At 39.0% G+C, this 15,370-nt stretch overlaps 1 protein-coding gene across 1 annotated transcript in view; it reads left to right on the forward strand.

Moving 5' to 3' along the window:
- PLCH1 (phospholipase C eta 1) overlaps positions 1 to 15,370 on the forward strand; it is a 330,067-nt gene that overhangs the window by 156,507 nt on the left and 158,190 nt on the right. The window contains exons 2-3 of the mRNA XM_007943576.2: positions 3,704 to 3,850; positions 8,695 to 8,938. Of these exons, the coding sequence (XP_007941767.2) occupies positions 3,704 to 3,850; positions 8,695 to 8,938 (391 nt within the window). The remainder of the gene's footprint in view (positions 1 to 3,703; positions 3,851 to 8,694; positions 8,939 to 15,370) is intronic.

Here is a 15,370-nt window from a genome sequence, read left to right on the forward strand (position 1 = left end):
GTACAGGGAGACAGCTCAGGGGGCAAGAGAGTATGGAGGGATGGACACTGGGAAGTGGTAACTATGGGGAGGAAGTGGGAGGGAAGCTGTTGCATTGTGGTAAACTGTGGTTAATGACATGAGACAAAGTATATGTGAACTGCTGTATGGAAAGTGAATTTGCTCTGTAAATCTTCAACCAAATCACAATTAAAAAAAAAAAAATTGAGATATGGCCATACCAGTTCCATTTCAGAGAAAAGCGGTGAAAGGCAAGGTAAATAAGGGTCAGTATAAACAAATTGGAGGACTCTGTCAGAAATTGTCAGTCCTTGCCCTTTTTTTTGAGGGAGGGGCAGGTAATTTTGTTTTCTACTATGGTTTAAACAGTTTTATCTTTCTCTAAAGAGATATCTTCTTGAATTATATCTTCTATTCAGCCACTCCTCTGCTCAAAAAATATCTGATAGGTCCATCATTGCCAATGGAATAAAATCTTGATACCCTAGCTTCTGCAAACCTCCAGAGACTAGTCTTTCCCTGCCTTTGGAATCATTGACCCTGTCAGTTCCATTGTAAGCCACCCTCCCAAAGACTGAGGCTAATCTTCCCCTTACCCTCTGATCGTACCTCTGATCCTACTTGTCCCCAAGTCCCCATGTGTTCTTATTTTATCAATATACTTCTCTCCATTCCAGCCCACTGTCTTCTTTTTTCTTTATAGAGTTCCTAATATTTGTCTTTGTAATTTTTTTTAAGATTTCAATAATAATAAAATTATAATACTAGCTACCATTTGTAGTGTTTACAAGGAGGCCAGATGGTGCAGTGGTTAAGCAGTCAGCTGCTAAACAGAGGTTGACAGTTTGAACCCACCAGTGCTGGAGTTTACTCTGTTTTATCGGATTCTGGTGATCTGGCATTTGCTCAGTGACAATGGATTTGACCTTTTGGTATAGTATTTATGATATGCTAGTGCTATACATATGAAAAAGTACTGTTTTCAGTACTTCATGTGAATCAACTCATTATTCCTCAGAGTAATTCAAGAGTTAAATGACATTACCTCATTTTATAGGTAAGTAAACAGAGGTTTAGAGAGGTTAAGGAACTTGCACAAGGTCCTAACTGTATGACCAGATCTGGGATTCTGCCCTAGACTGAAATTCTCTTTTTTTTCCCCCTTAAAATTTAAACTCTTCAAGGTCAAAGATAAATTGTCCTTGTTCTGCTATACCCTCATCACAGGGTCCTATGTCTGGAATGAGGAATATTTGCTTTTGTAAACATTTGCTTGCTTATTGATGTGACCCCTTGCCAATGGTCAATTTTTTTTTTTTTTTTAACTTGTAGTATATTTATTAGAGGAGCTCTATTGGTAAAGTGGTTAAGTACTTGGCTGCTAATTGAAAGGTCAGCACTTTGAACTCACCAACTACTCCATAAAGATATACAGCCTTAGAAATCCTTTGGAGTGGTTCTATGCTGTCCTATAAGGTTGCTATAGGTTGGAATCGACTTGACAGCCATGGATTTGATTTTGGGTTTAGAAGTATTGTGAGTGATGGTTTTGCCTTGATGCACTGATGCTCTCTTGTCTGTTCTCATTACTAGTGTGCAGTGAATCACATGGCTGTCAAGAATTCAAAGTCATGGCTTTCATTGCCTAAATGAATGGGACTCATTAGTGGGTAGATGGATTAGTGTGTGTGAAACCAAATAGCAAATTTTGTTCTGTGCTTCAAAGTCAACATTTCAAGTTTATGTGTTTGTTTTCTTAAACTATATATATATATATATATATATATATATATATATATATATATGTATATTTTATTATTTGGATATTTGATTTATCTTTACCTTCCCTTATGCTTTACCTTCCCTTCAGCATCACATCCTGAAACTGTACTTAATCCCATGCAGATCTTCCTTAATTTCCTTGATGGGGGAACTCTTTTATGGAGTAAACAGCCCAAGTTGGTTATGCTGAAGTTGCTTTTAATGAATACTCTGTTCAGACAACATTAAGGTTTTGCATGAAAATGCCTTTACATGGTAAAGACAAGATATTCAGCCAAAAGAGTAAGAGTCTGTGGTTGCTGAAATTTATTTCTGATTGTTTTATGCATTGTTTCTCTCTACCCGTGTCCTGCTTGATCAGGTAGGAACTCAGAGTCAGATGGTTCAAGTGCCCTGGATACATGGTTATGGAAGTGTGTCAGTCAGAGATCTTTGTGAAACAAAAACAGTTTCTGACAGAGAATGAAAAAAGAGTATTTGGGAAGATATTGCATAACTCATAGAATCAAGGGGAGAACTGAGTTATTTGTCAGCCTCAGGAATAATAATAACTGTAGCCTCTTTGGGAGTAAACCAGAAGTCTTTTGTCTCAACTTTGAAATGGCTCAGCTGTTTCCATTTGTGGGGCCGTAGTGGGCATAGTGCCTAAGGCACTTGACTGCTAACCAGAAGGCTGGCGCTTCAAACCCATCAGCCACTCCTTGGAAGGAAGGTTGGGCAATCTATTTCCATAGTGATACCACCTTGCAAACCCAAGGAAGGGTCTCTATGAGTCGGGTCCAACTCGACGGCACATGACAACAGTGGTGCAGTGGTTAAGTACTCTCCTGCTAACCAGAAGGTTGGTGGCTTGAACCCACCTACTACTCTGCTGGAGAAAGATGTGGCAGTCTGCTTCCATAAAGATTTACAGGCTTAAAAATCCTAAGGGGCAGTTGTACTCTTTACTATAGGGTCTCTATGACTTGGAATTGACTCAGTGGCAATGAGTTGGTATTTTCTGTTTTGTTTCCAGTTAGTCAAGATTTATGTTCTTTGACAAGGAGTCAGATTTACTCTAAATTTAAATCAGGTGCCCATTCCTTAGGGGTGATTGACAGTTCACCAAGGGCACATGAAGTGAGAGAGGAGCAGTTCCAAAGGAAAAGTGAGGTGCTGTGACCAAAGAAAGGGAAATAGGCAAAGCCAACAGACACCTATTTCCAGCAAAATTCACTTTTAAGCAAAGCAGATTTAAATGATGCTTTAACTTGGACAATAAAAGATTTGAATATTCCTGAGTTTATTCTTGCCGAGTTATTACTCTATGTGGAAATTCTAGCAGTTTAATTCATCAATAAATGTTTTATGTTCAGTTTTGAAAACTTGATTTTTTCTGATCTTAAAAATGATGTTTATTTTAAACTATTTTCAAACATATGTAAAACATAATAACATGATCTAAATCTAGTTGTTATCCAGCTTCAATGATTGTCAACATTTTGCCAATCTTAATCTGTATTCATTTTAAAGCATTATGATTAGATTTTATATGGGTTATTTAAAATCTCAGAAGATTTAACATGATGTCTGAGAAACTGCTTTAGGAATATAAATCCAAGTATCAAATGATCATCAGTGTCACCAGAAAACAATATGGTGCCAGCTAAAACAAAAGACAATCCTGTGCAGCAATGATATACTGTTTACTTAGAAAAACAATTTTACAGTCAACAAAGTTTTTTACTGATATAAATATGATGATTCAATTCCTTAACAACTCTCTTTCCAGATCACCTCTACCAAGTTTATCTTCTGGTCCTTGGAGTCTTTGGTGGAGAAAGGGGTAGTAAACTGAACAGAGGTTTTATGTGACAGTGAGGTTCTGACACTGGTGATCATGCATGGTAAAGGACTGAGTGTATTCAAATCTCTTTTACAGTTGAAAGATGCATGAGTGTAATGCAGTCTGGGACACAGATGATCAAACTGAAGCGTGGGACCAAAGGACTTGTTCGCCTCTTTTACCTGGATGAGCACCGCACTCGTCTCCGATGGCGACCCTCTAGGAAGAGTGAGAAGGCAAAAAGTAAAACCAACATATTAATTCTTTGTTTGACTTAACAAGGGTTATATTGGGTGAGATCTGTGGAAACTTCAGATCTCCTATGTTTTTGGAAGTTTTGGAGTCAATGGGTAATAGATATTGAGAGACAGGTTAAGTGGTGTTGCTTTTTTAACATTTTGGGGAATTTCAATCCATGACAATTTTCTTATCTATCTACACTTCGAATGCTAACATCTCCCCTGTGTTGGAGACATGATATACTTTAGTTGGGATAAGATGTTTTATAGATGGAGCTCTGGTAGCATAGTGGCTAAGACACTTGCCTGCTAACCAGACGGCTGGCGGTTCAAACCCACCAGCCACTCCTCGGGAGGAAGGTTGGGCAATCCTACTTCTGTAGTGATACTGCCTTGGAAACCCAAGGAGGGGTCGCTATGAGTCGGGGCCGACTCGACGGCACATAACAACAACAACAACAATAAAATGTGAAGCACTTCATAAAAATCCCACAGACTTTAAAGTGTATTGCCACATCTTGAGCACAGTTAACTGATTAATGGATTTTTTTAATTTAAATTTTAGTGATACCCAGTAAAATAGTTTTGATTTGACTCCTAGTTAAAGCTTTTCTCCCTTACACCTTCTATACTTGACATTTCATTGTGTTCTTGCTACATCTTTAAAAAAAACAAACAAACAAACAAAAAAAAAAAAACCTGAACTAACTACTATTGAGTTGATCCAACTCATAGCAACTCTTCCTTGGGTTTCTGAGGCACTATCTCTACGGAAGTAGTTTGCCCAGTCTTCTTTCTGAGGAGTGGCTTGTGGGTTTGAACCACCAGCCTTTTGGTTAGCAATCTCTAATTTGTCTCTTCCTGTTTTTTCAGTAGCTTCCTTAATCCAGGGTCTCTTCACCTTTTTGGTGTCCTATTATGAAGTCTTCTAATCAGTCTCCATCATGCTGGTTTCTTCTACCTTGTTTATCAGTTAAGATTCTATCTTCTTCAAGTAATAGAAGACCTAGACTAAATGAAGGTTTACATGATAAGCAGATTCATTACTTCACATTACAAGAAACTCAGAGATAAGCAGGCCCCAAGTGTGGATCACTGGGGTTCTAATTCTATTTCCCTGTAGTTCTCTTGGCTCTGCTTCCTGTGTGTTGACATGGTAATCAAGCCAGTAGCAACATGGCTTCAGCTATTCTGGGCCTCACAGACCAATATGACAGTGAGGTGAGATCAAAGGACCATCTCTTTTGGGAGAAGAATTCTCTTCCAGAGCCTTCCATCATTTCCTCAAAGAGACTGCCTCTTGTCTCCTTGTTTAGAATTACTTGCACTGTCACACCTAAATCAATTAGAAGAAATATGAATAGGGCTACCATGACAGGCTTAGACCTGTCAAAACTTGTCCTGAGACTGGGTATAGACTCATTTACTATGAGCCACAGGAGGAATAGATTGATACAAGGAAAAAAATTGAGGTTCTGTCCTAAAGGGAAAAATAGATGGTATATGGATAATCAATAAAGTATGAAACACTTCTGAATCATGGTTAAAAGCAAGTAAGCAAGCGAACAAACAAAAAACGTTTTAGGCTATCTAAAGTAACTCTCTTTGCCTATGCTTCTCTGACCAAAATTATCAATGTTTCTATAACTAAGCAATACTAATCTCTGGTCTCCAAAATGCACTGCCATCAAATCAGTTCCAACTCATAGCCACCCCCATAGAGTTTCGAAGACTGTAAATCTTTATGGAAGTAGTTAGCCTCATCTTCTTCCCATGGAGCACCTGGTGGGTTTGAACTGCTGATCTTCTGGTTAACAGCCAAATGCCTTATCCACTGGGCCACCAGAGCTCTCTGATCTCTATTCTGCCATTTTGTAATCTGACTTCTACCTACCTTTCCAGCTTTATCATCTGTTATTCTCCTTTTTGAGCTTTCCAGTCCAGTATAAATGGACTGTTTAGCATCCTAGAGTAGGCTTTATGTTTCTGTGTCTTTATACTTTTTTCCCTGGGTCGCCTCCTTGTTCTTCTCTACCTCTCCAAGCCCTTTGCTACCTTTGACATCATTGCATTATCTCTGGCACCAATCACTTTTAGCTATGTGACTCATTTGCCACAATTTTTTTTCCCCTTTTATTTTTCTATCATTTCATGCACATTTCTTTTACAGCCATAATTAAATAGCTAATTCCTTAAAATTTATGTCCTCCAACATACCATACCCTAAGTGATTGGTTTTAAAAGGTTGATGTCATTCATTGTAGAACCAACTTGTTACTAGGGAAGGTGTCAAGCCATGTGAGTTAGCATCTTGAAGGGATTTATTTCAAGGCTGTTATAACAACTCTGCTTAGACTACAGTCTGCCTTTTCTGATGACTGCATTAGAGTTTTGCCACTGGTCAGTTAATAACTTAATGGTTAAGCACTTGATTACTAGCTGAAATGTGGGAGGTTCAAACCTTCCAGAGGCATCTCAGAAGACAGTCCTGATGATCTGCTTTCTAAAGATCATGGCCTTGAAAACTCTGTGGAGCAGTTCTACTCTGCACACATGGGGTTGCCATTAGTTGACTCAATGGCAGCTACCAACAACAATGTCTTGTCAAGGGCAGAGGAAAAATTGCAGAACAATAAATGTTTCTCAAATAATAATAACCACAGTTTCTGAAAGCTAACCAAGTGCTAGGTTTTGAGCCAAAGCACTTTGACAGTCACGATGATGATTTATTAGGCATTTACTATGGGATTCTGCTAAAGCAGCCCCAATGGTACAGTGGTTAAGCACTCAGCTGATAACTGAAAAGTTAGTGGTTCAAATCTACCAAGCAGCTCCACAAGAGAAAGATCTGGTGATCTGCGGGTGTGAAGACTACAGCCTACAAAATCCTGTAAGGCAGTTCTACTATGTCTTATGGGGTTGCTAAGAGTCAGAATCAACTCAACAGCAATGGGTATGATGTGACATTCTGCTAAGTGACTTTTGCTCACATACTTGGATTAAGTTCATTACAGTCTAATAACCACTCAATAAAGTAGACACCCTTATGAGGTATGATCCTCATCTTTACAGGTGATATTGAGGCTTAGCACAGTTGAAAACTTGCCCAGGCTAAATAGTAAGTGGTAGAGATGAGATTTCAACAAAGAGAGTCCACTTTTATTTATACATAATGGTTGAGGCTATTGCCTCAGGAACCAGAAGATAGCTTGGATTCAAATCCTAGGTTTGCTGCTTACTACTTGTGCCCTCTATGTAATTTCTCAGTGCCTCAGTTTCAACTATAAAATGGGGCTAATAACAGGTCTTGCCATATAGAGTGGTTGAGAGAATTGAATGAGTTGGGAGAATTGAACTTTTATAGTGCTTCTCATGTTTCTAGTACTTTTCAAAGTACCAGCTATAAATATTGTTGTTGTTATGTGCCATCGAGTCAGCCCCGACTCATAGCGACCCCTCCTTGGGTTGCCAACGCAGTATCACTACCGAAGTAGATTGCCTAACCTTCCTTCCGAGGAGTCGCTGGTGGGTTTGAACCACCAGCCTTCTGGTTAGCAGTCATATTGTTGATATTAGTATTGACTCTTCTTGGCATGTACCTCAGAGTGCTTACATGTAGTTTCTGTTTCCAATAATTTTGGTTTTATCATGACCCATCTACTCTGGGCTTCTTTCAGTTACTGTTGAATTGAATTGCTGTTTCTCTCTTTATTCCTCAACTCAGGCCAGTAAGTAAGAATCTGGTTGACCTACCTTGACTCTGAGTCTCAGAGGTGTTGTGCAACTTGCCCCACATAATGACAAAGTTAGTATTTGAATCTAGGTTTCTATAGATTTTTCATTTTATTAAGAAAAGGATTTTTTTTTTCTTGGCTTTGTAGCATTTTCCTTTCCCTGCTAAGAAATTTCACAAATATGGCTTCCTATAGTATATTTTAGGAGCTCTGGTAGCATAGTGCCTAAGGCACTTGACTGCTAACCAGGAGGCTGGCGGTTCAAACCCATCAGCCACTCCTCGGAAGGAAGGTTGGGCAATCCTACTTCCGTAGTGATAACTGCCTCGGAAACCCAAGGAGGGGTCGCTGTGAGTCGGGGCCGACTCGACGGCAAATAACAACAACAACAACAAATAGTATATTTTAAGCTTTAGAATCTATATTTAGAAAGATGTTTGACATTAAGTATGAGGCCATTTAGGGCAAGTGATGATATTGAGTGCTCACTGAACCTTGGTTTTATGGAATACCAGTAATATAATCAATAAGCTTTATATAAATTTTAAACTCTGGAAGAATCTAACAAATTTTCTTTATTTCTCTGTTAATCTCCACCCCTATGTGTTCCTCTCTATCTGCATTTATTGAGTTTCCCTTTAAGTACAAGATAGCCCTTTACTAGTGGTAATCACCAACCTTTATATTAAAACACGCTGCAGTTATCATCAGTAATCATGCCCTGAAAGACACACTGTGAAACATCAACGTCTACTCTAGGTCTTTGAATGTTTTCCCTGCATAAATAGGTAGACTATAGATTTGACATATTTATTAACCACATTTTCTACCAGTCTGCTAACCCTGATGGGCATATCTCTGTTACTAACATAAATCACAGCACAGCCTGGACCAAGGCCTGGGTGGGCATTGTCAAGACTACCCAGGTAGGTAAAGTACTATGTGGAGTTGGTTCCTAGCAGGAAACTGTAGGGCTTGTGCTTTACATTTGAACTTAAAACTGTACTTTGCAAAAATGTTTATTTTTGTTATTTAAAATGATTTTGCTTTTTTTCCCTAACCTAGATAGGTATCTTTGCCTGCTATATAATTGTATGTCTTGCTTCTCTCACAGTAATTATTGACTCCATTTACAAAGTCACCGAGGGTCGGCAGTCTGAAATATTCCACAGACAAGCTGAGGGAAACTTTGACCCCAGCTGCTGCTTCACCATCTACCATGGTAACCACATGGAGTCCCTGGACCTTATCACCTCCAATCCTGAGGAGGCCCGCACCTGGATTACAGGCCTCAAGTACCTGATGGCTGGCATCAGTGATGAAGACTCTCTTGCCAAAAGGCAGAGGACCCATGACCAATATCCTCTCTAGAACCTGAACTCTCTGTGTGTGTCTGAAGTTAAGAGACTTATACTATCCTTTATTTTTCTTATTTTGAGGCTTACAGCCACTTTTCATTCTCTTTCTTTATCCCTAACTCCCGTCTCTCCCCTCCTTACTCTCATCTCAAATTAATATGAATACAAAATGTATAAAGACTTAAGTTTATATGAACTCAGAATCATACTTCTTGAGAAGAGACTAGATTTAATGGCACAATCTATAGCCAAAGTTTCCTAAAAGAGATGAGATACACATTAAATATTACTGCCTTTTTAAATTATAGGGGTACTCATTAACTGTAGCCAGGAAAGCACTGATTTGAGTTAAAGAAAATCCTACTTTAAGATAAAGTCAGTTTAGTTTAACAGATATTTTTTTGAGTTCCAATTAGGTACCATGCACTATGCTTCTTTCTGCTTTCTCTCTTTTAAATTACAGTTTGGAAAGAAAATTGATATGCAAGGGGAAGTTTTTTTTTTTTTTTTTAAACATAATAACATTTAGTCTCTCTAAATTACTAGTGTCTATCATTGATTAAACTCATTCCTGTGATCCTACAGTGCTAATAAGATAAATGACTAATGTGCTCTGTCTGAAGGCACTTTTTCTGCCAGGGGTGAGGTAGGCATGCGACATGGGCTTTCTGGTCTCATTTTCTCCATCCATAGAGTGGAGATATTAGACTAGTTGGCAGCTGTCTTTTTGCTCTTTACCTTTTTTTTTTTTAAATTGTGATTAGGTGAAAGTTCACAGAGCCAATTCATATTCTGTTCAATAATTCATGTACATTTTATTTTGTGACATTGATTCCAATCCCTACAATGTGACAGCTCTCTTCCCACTTCCTTTCTGTGGTTACCGTTTCCCTGTATCTTTCTTTCCTATGCATTCCTGCCTTCTGAGCTTTGTCTCCATATAAATGCTGCCCTTTTGATTTCTTATGGTTGATTGTTCTAAGGAGTGTGTACCTCCCTGGTGTTGTTCCCTTTATAGTTGTGTTGTTTGGCCGAAAGTTAAGCCATAGGAGTGAGTTCATTTCCAGGCCCAAAGGGTGGCTAAGGGTCATAATCTTGGGGTTTCACCAGTCACCAGTCTCTGTCAGACCAGTAAATTTTTTAAAAATGATTTTGAGTTTTGTTCCATGTTTTTATCCCACTCTGTCTGCGATCTATAATTTTGATCCTTTTCAGAGTGGTTGGCAGTGGTAGCCAGGTCTCTTTACATCTTGAATGGCATTCAAATATGTGTGTCCCCCATCCATGTAAGGAGTAGTACTACTGCTTTGCTCTCATTAGCATCTATGTTCCAGTTCTTTTCCGGGAGTGTTGATCTGCTAATTTGTCTATAATCCCAAGGAACTCAATGGTGCAGTGATTAAAGCGCTGACCTGCTAACCTAAAGATCAGAAGGTTGGGCAATCTACTTCCATAGTGATACTGCCTTGGCAACCCAAGAAGGGGTCGCTATGAGTCAGGGCCGACTCAATGGCACATAACAACAACAAGCCTCTCTGTGGGAGAAAGATGTGGCAGTCTGCTTCCATAAAGATCGCAGTGTTAGAAACCCTATGGGGTAGTTCTGCTTTGCCATACAGAGTTGCTGTGAATCAGGATTGACTCAATGGCAATGGTTTATCTATAATCATGGACCCAAGATTTTACTGGAGCAGAGTGTAAATATCCAATCGCAGAAAGGATTTCAACAGTGCAAAGGTATGAGCTGATGAGCTATGATGTTTCATCAGTATTCACAGCATGCAGATAAATGCAACTGGGATTCATAAATGAACAAAACACAAACATCACAACTAATTTTCAATTCTTTATTCTATTAGTTTTATCTTAATTCCTTCATGATTGGCAAAAAGTGGAAAAGGAAAAAAAAAGTACTGAATCAGTAAGAATGCTTTCTGCTACAAGCAGCAGAAAACCAAATTAATGGTGTGTTAAAATGCAAAATGCCAGAAGGGTTACCCATGGTGGACAGGTTTCAGCGGAGCTTCCTGGCTAAGACAGACTTGGAAGAAGGAAGAGGCCATCCACCTCTCAAAGAACTGGCGAATGAAAGCTTATGAATAGCAGTGAAACACTGTCTGATTTATTACTGGAAAACTTTATGAATAGCCCTGAAACATTGTCTGATAAAATGCTGGAAGATGATGAATCCATCAGGTCAGAAGACACTCAAAATGTGACTGGGGAAGAGCTGACTCCTCAGAGTAGAGAAGACCTTAATGATATGGATAGAGTAAAGCTTTAGGGACCTCCATTAGCTGATGTGGCATGATTCAATATGAGTAGAAATAGATGCAAACATCTATTAATAATTAGAACATGGAATATACAAAGTATGAATCTAGGAAAATTGGATGTTGTCAAAAATGAAATGGAACACATAAAGATCAATATCTTAGGCATTAGTGAGGTGAAATGGACTGGTTTTGGTCATTTTGAATCAGACAACCATATGATCTACTATGCCAGGAAAGACAAATTGAAGAGGAATGGTGTGGCATTAATCGTCACAAAGACTATTTGAAGATCTGTCCTGAAATACAACACTGTCAGTGATAGGATAATATCCATACGCCTACAAGGATGGCCAGTCATTACTACTATTATTCATACTTATGTACCAACCACCAAAGCCAAAGATGAGGAAATTGAAAGAACTGAGAAAAAAATTTAAACCTCGATTTGCAATATTGAAAGACTCTATGGGAAAAATATTGAATGATGCAGGAAGCATCAAAAGAGGATGGAAGGAATATACAAAGTTACTGTACCAAAAAGAATTGGTCAATGACATCCATTTCAGGAGGTGGCATATGATCAAGAACCAATGGTGTTGAAGGAAGAAGTTGAAGCTATACTGAAGGAATTGGCAAAGAACAAGGTACTCCAGGAATTGAGAGAATACCTATTGAGATGTTTCAATGAATGAATGCTCCACTAGAGGCACTCACTTGGTTATGCCAAGAGAGTTGGAAGACAGCTACCTGGCCAACTGACTGGAAGAGATCCATATTTGTACCCATTTCAAGGAAAGGTGATCCCACAGATTGTGGAAATTATTGAACAACATTATTAATATCACATGCAAGTAAAATCTTACTGAAGATAATTAAACAATGGTCACAGCAATTTATTGACAGAGAGCTTCCAGAAATGCAGCTGGATTCAGAAGAGGACACGGAATGAGGGATATCATTCCTGATGTCAGATAGATCTTAGCTGAAAGCAAAGAATACCAGAAATATGTTTACTTATGTTGTATTGACTATGCAAAAGCATTCAATTGTGTGGATCCTAACAAATTATGGATAACATTGAGAAGAATGGGGATTCCGGAACACTTGAGTGTCTCATGAGGAACTTGTACCTAGGTCAGGAGACTGTCATTCAAACAGAACAAGGGGATACTACATGGTTCAAAATCAAGAAGGCAGTGTGTCAAGGTTGTATCCTTTCACCATACTTATTCAATCTGTATGCTGAGCAAATAATCCAAGAAGCTGGATTATATGAAGAAGAATGTAGCATCAAGATCAGAGGAAGGCTCCTTAACAGCCCGAGATATGCAGACGACACAAGTTTGCTCATTGAAAGTGAGGATGACTTAGAGCACTTACTGATGAAGATTAAAGACTACAGTCTACAGTGATTACACCTCAATATAAAGAGAACAAAAATCCTCACAACTGGACGAATAAGCAGCGTCACGATAGATGAAGAAAAGATTGAAGTTGTCAAAGACTTCTTATTACTTGAGTGCCAATGAGCAGCAGTCAAGACATCAAAAGATGTATTGAATTGGGCAAATCTGCTGCAAAGGCCTCTTTCAAGTGCTGAGGAGCAAAGATGTCTCCTTGAAGACTAAGGTGCAGCTAACCCAAGCCATGGTATTTTCAATCACCTCTTAAGCATGTGAGAGCTGGACAATGAATCAGGAAGACCAAAGAAGAGTTGATGCTTTTGAGTTGTGGTGTTGGAGAAGAATGCTAAGAGTATCATGGTCTGCTAAAAGGACTAACAAATCTATCCTGAAAGAAGTGTAGCCGGAATGCTCCGTGGAAGCAAGGATGGCCAGACTTTGTCTACCTACTTTGGTCATGTTGTCAAAAGAGACCATTCCCTGGAGAAGGATATCATGCTTGGTAAAGTGGAAGGTCAATGAAGAAGAGGAAGGCCTTCACGGAGACAGATAGACACAGTGGGTGCTTTGATGGGCTCAGGTATAACAAGGATTGTGAGGGTGGCATGGGACCAGGCAGTGTGTTGTTCTGCTGTGCACAGAGTCGCTATAAGTTGGAGATGACTTGATGGCACCTAATAACAACAAAAACAAAGAATATTTATTTTCCTGTAAACAAGAAATCTGAGATAGGACAGTATCAGGATTGTTAATTCAGTGACTCAGTGATGTAATCAGAGACCCACCTTCTGCAATTCTTAGCATTTTGGCTTTGTCCTTTAGTTGCCTGCCATTATGGTTAAAGAGAGTTGTAGCAGCTTCAGGCAGCAGCTCCAAATAGAGCTGTGTCCAGTTGTAAGCAAATTCTTTTTCACAAAGCGATTTTTTTTTTCTTTTAAAGAGAAACCCCCCAGAAGCCCCCAGAGGACCACCCCTTAACTTTGGTCAGAATAACTATTGCAAGCCCAACCCTAAACTAATTGCTGGCAAAAGAAGTAGGTGAATATGGTTGTATTTTGGTCTCAGGAACCTTTTGTGCTGTTAAGAACTTAAGACTCCCAAAATTTTTTGTTCATGTGGGTAATATCTATCAGTATTCATTGTATTAGAAATTAAATCTGATGATTAAAAAAATTAACTGATTTAAAGTAGCTATAATAAACTCTTATATGTTAGCATAATATATTTTTATGAAAAATAACTTCTTCAAAGCAGAACAACTTAATGAGAAGAATAGTATTGTTTTACCTCTTTTTGCAAATCTCTTTAAGGTTTGACTTAATAGAACACAGATTCTCACATCTACTCTTGCATTTAATCTGTTATGATGTAGTGTTTTGGTTGAAGTACAGTACTGGAGGAAAATCTAGCCTCTCATAGATATGCAGTTGGGAAAGAAAGGACCTCGTGGTTGAAAGAACCCCAGGATCATAGTTTGAGGTAGGCCATCTTAAGGCCAGGCAGGATTCCCCTCCCCTTCTTGTTCACAGCCTGCCCTAAAGTACATGGCTGAAATTGAGGTTCTTTTAACTGGGAGGGAGCTCTGGTGGAATAGTGCCTAAGGCATTTGACTGCTAACCAGGAGACTGGCCATTCAAACCCACCAGCCACTCCTCAGAAGGAAGGGTGGGCAATCTACTTCCGTAGTGATACCACCTCTGAAACCCAAGGAGGGGTTGCTATGGGTAAGATCTGACTCCACGGCAGTGGGTTTGGTTTCTTTTGGTTTTAACAGAAAGGAAGGCAGTGGCCAAAGGGCAGACAATCAATTCCAGAGTCTGCTATCCTCACTCAATTAGTTACAAAGTCACAATATTCCAGAACTTTTAGCCATATAAAGGAGCTCTGGTGGCATAGTGCTTAAGGCATTTGACTGCTAACCAGAAGGCTGGGTGTTCAAACCCACCAGGCACTCCTCAGTAGGAAGGTTGGGCAATCTACTTCTGTAGGGATACCACCTGGAAACCCAAGGAGGGGTCTCTATGGGTTGGGTCTGACTCGACGGCAGTGTGTTTGGTTTTAAGCCATATAAAGGAGCCCTGTTGGCATAGTGGGTAAGGCTTTTGGCTGTTAACCAGAGAGTTGGGAGTTCAAACTCACCAGCTGCTCTGCAGGAGGAAGATAAGGCAATCTACTTCCACAAAGATTTGCAGCCTTGGAAACCCTATGGAGTTGCAATGAGTCAGAATCGACTCAATGGCAGTGTTTTTTTTTTAAGCCACATAATCTTTCATAGTCCTCAAAATAGGCCAGTGAGAGAAATGGGTACAAATTATGGAAGCCTGTTTTAGCTTTATTAGTTAACAGTTTTTTGAATCTGATTTATTGGTATATGTTTATTGGAACTAGAAAGTTTTCATGTTTGAACTAACCAGGGTGACACCTAAGGGATTCTATATTATAAAAATAAGCCATCTGGAAAGCAAGTGTATCCCAGAACTACACAGAGAAACAATTTTACAAGAAATAAAAAGCAATTGACGTCAGTGAAGGAGAAAAAAAGGAAAGAGGAAATTAATGAATGGTTAGTAGAAAGGAAGCTAAAGTCAAAAATAGGGAGTTATGTCACAAATCTCATGTAGATTTGTATTTGATAGGATTTTAGATAATGTCTTAATAATAGCATAGTATCTTTGATTAGACATGCATTTAATTACATTAATTGAGGAAAACAGATTTGGGATGTTCATCATTATTGGATTTCACTTAGGACT

The sequence above is a fragment of the Orycteropus afer genome, unplaced genomic scaffold (assembly GCF_000298275.1).
Source record: "Orycteropus afer afer isolate SDZICR_OR568_19922 unplaced genomic scaffold, OryAfe1.0 scaffold00109, whole genome shotgun sequence".
NCBI classification, from domain to species: domain Eukaryota; kingdom Metazoa; phylum Chordata; class Mammalia; order Tubulidentata; family Orycteropodidae; genus Orycteropus; species Orycteropus afer.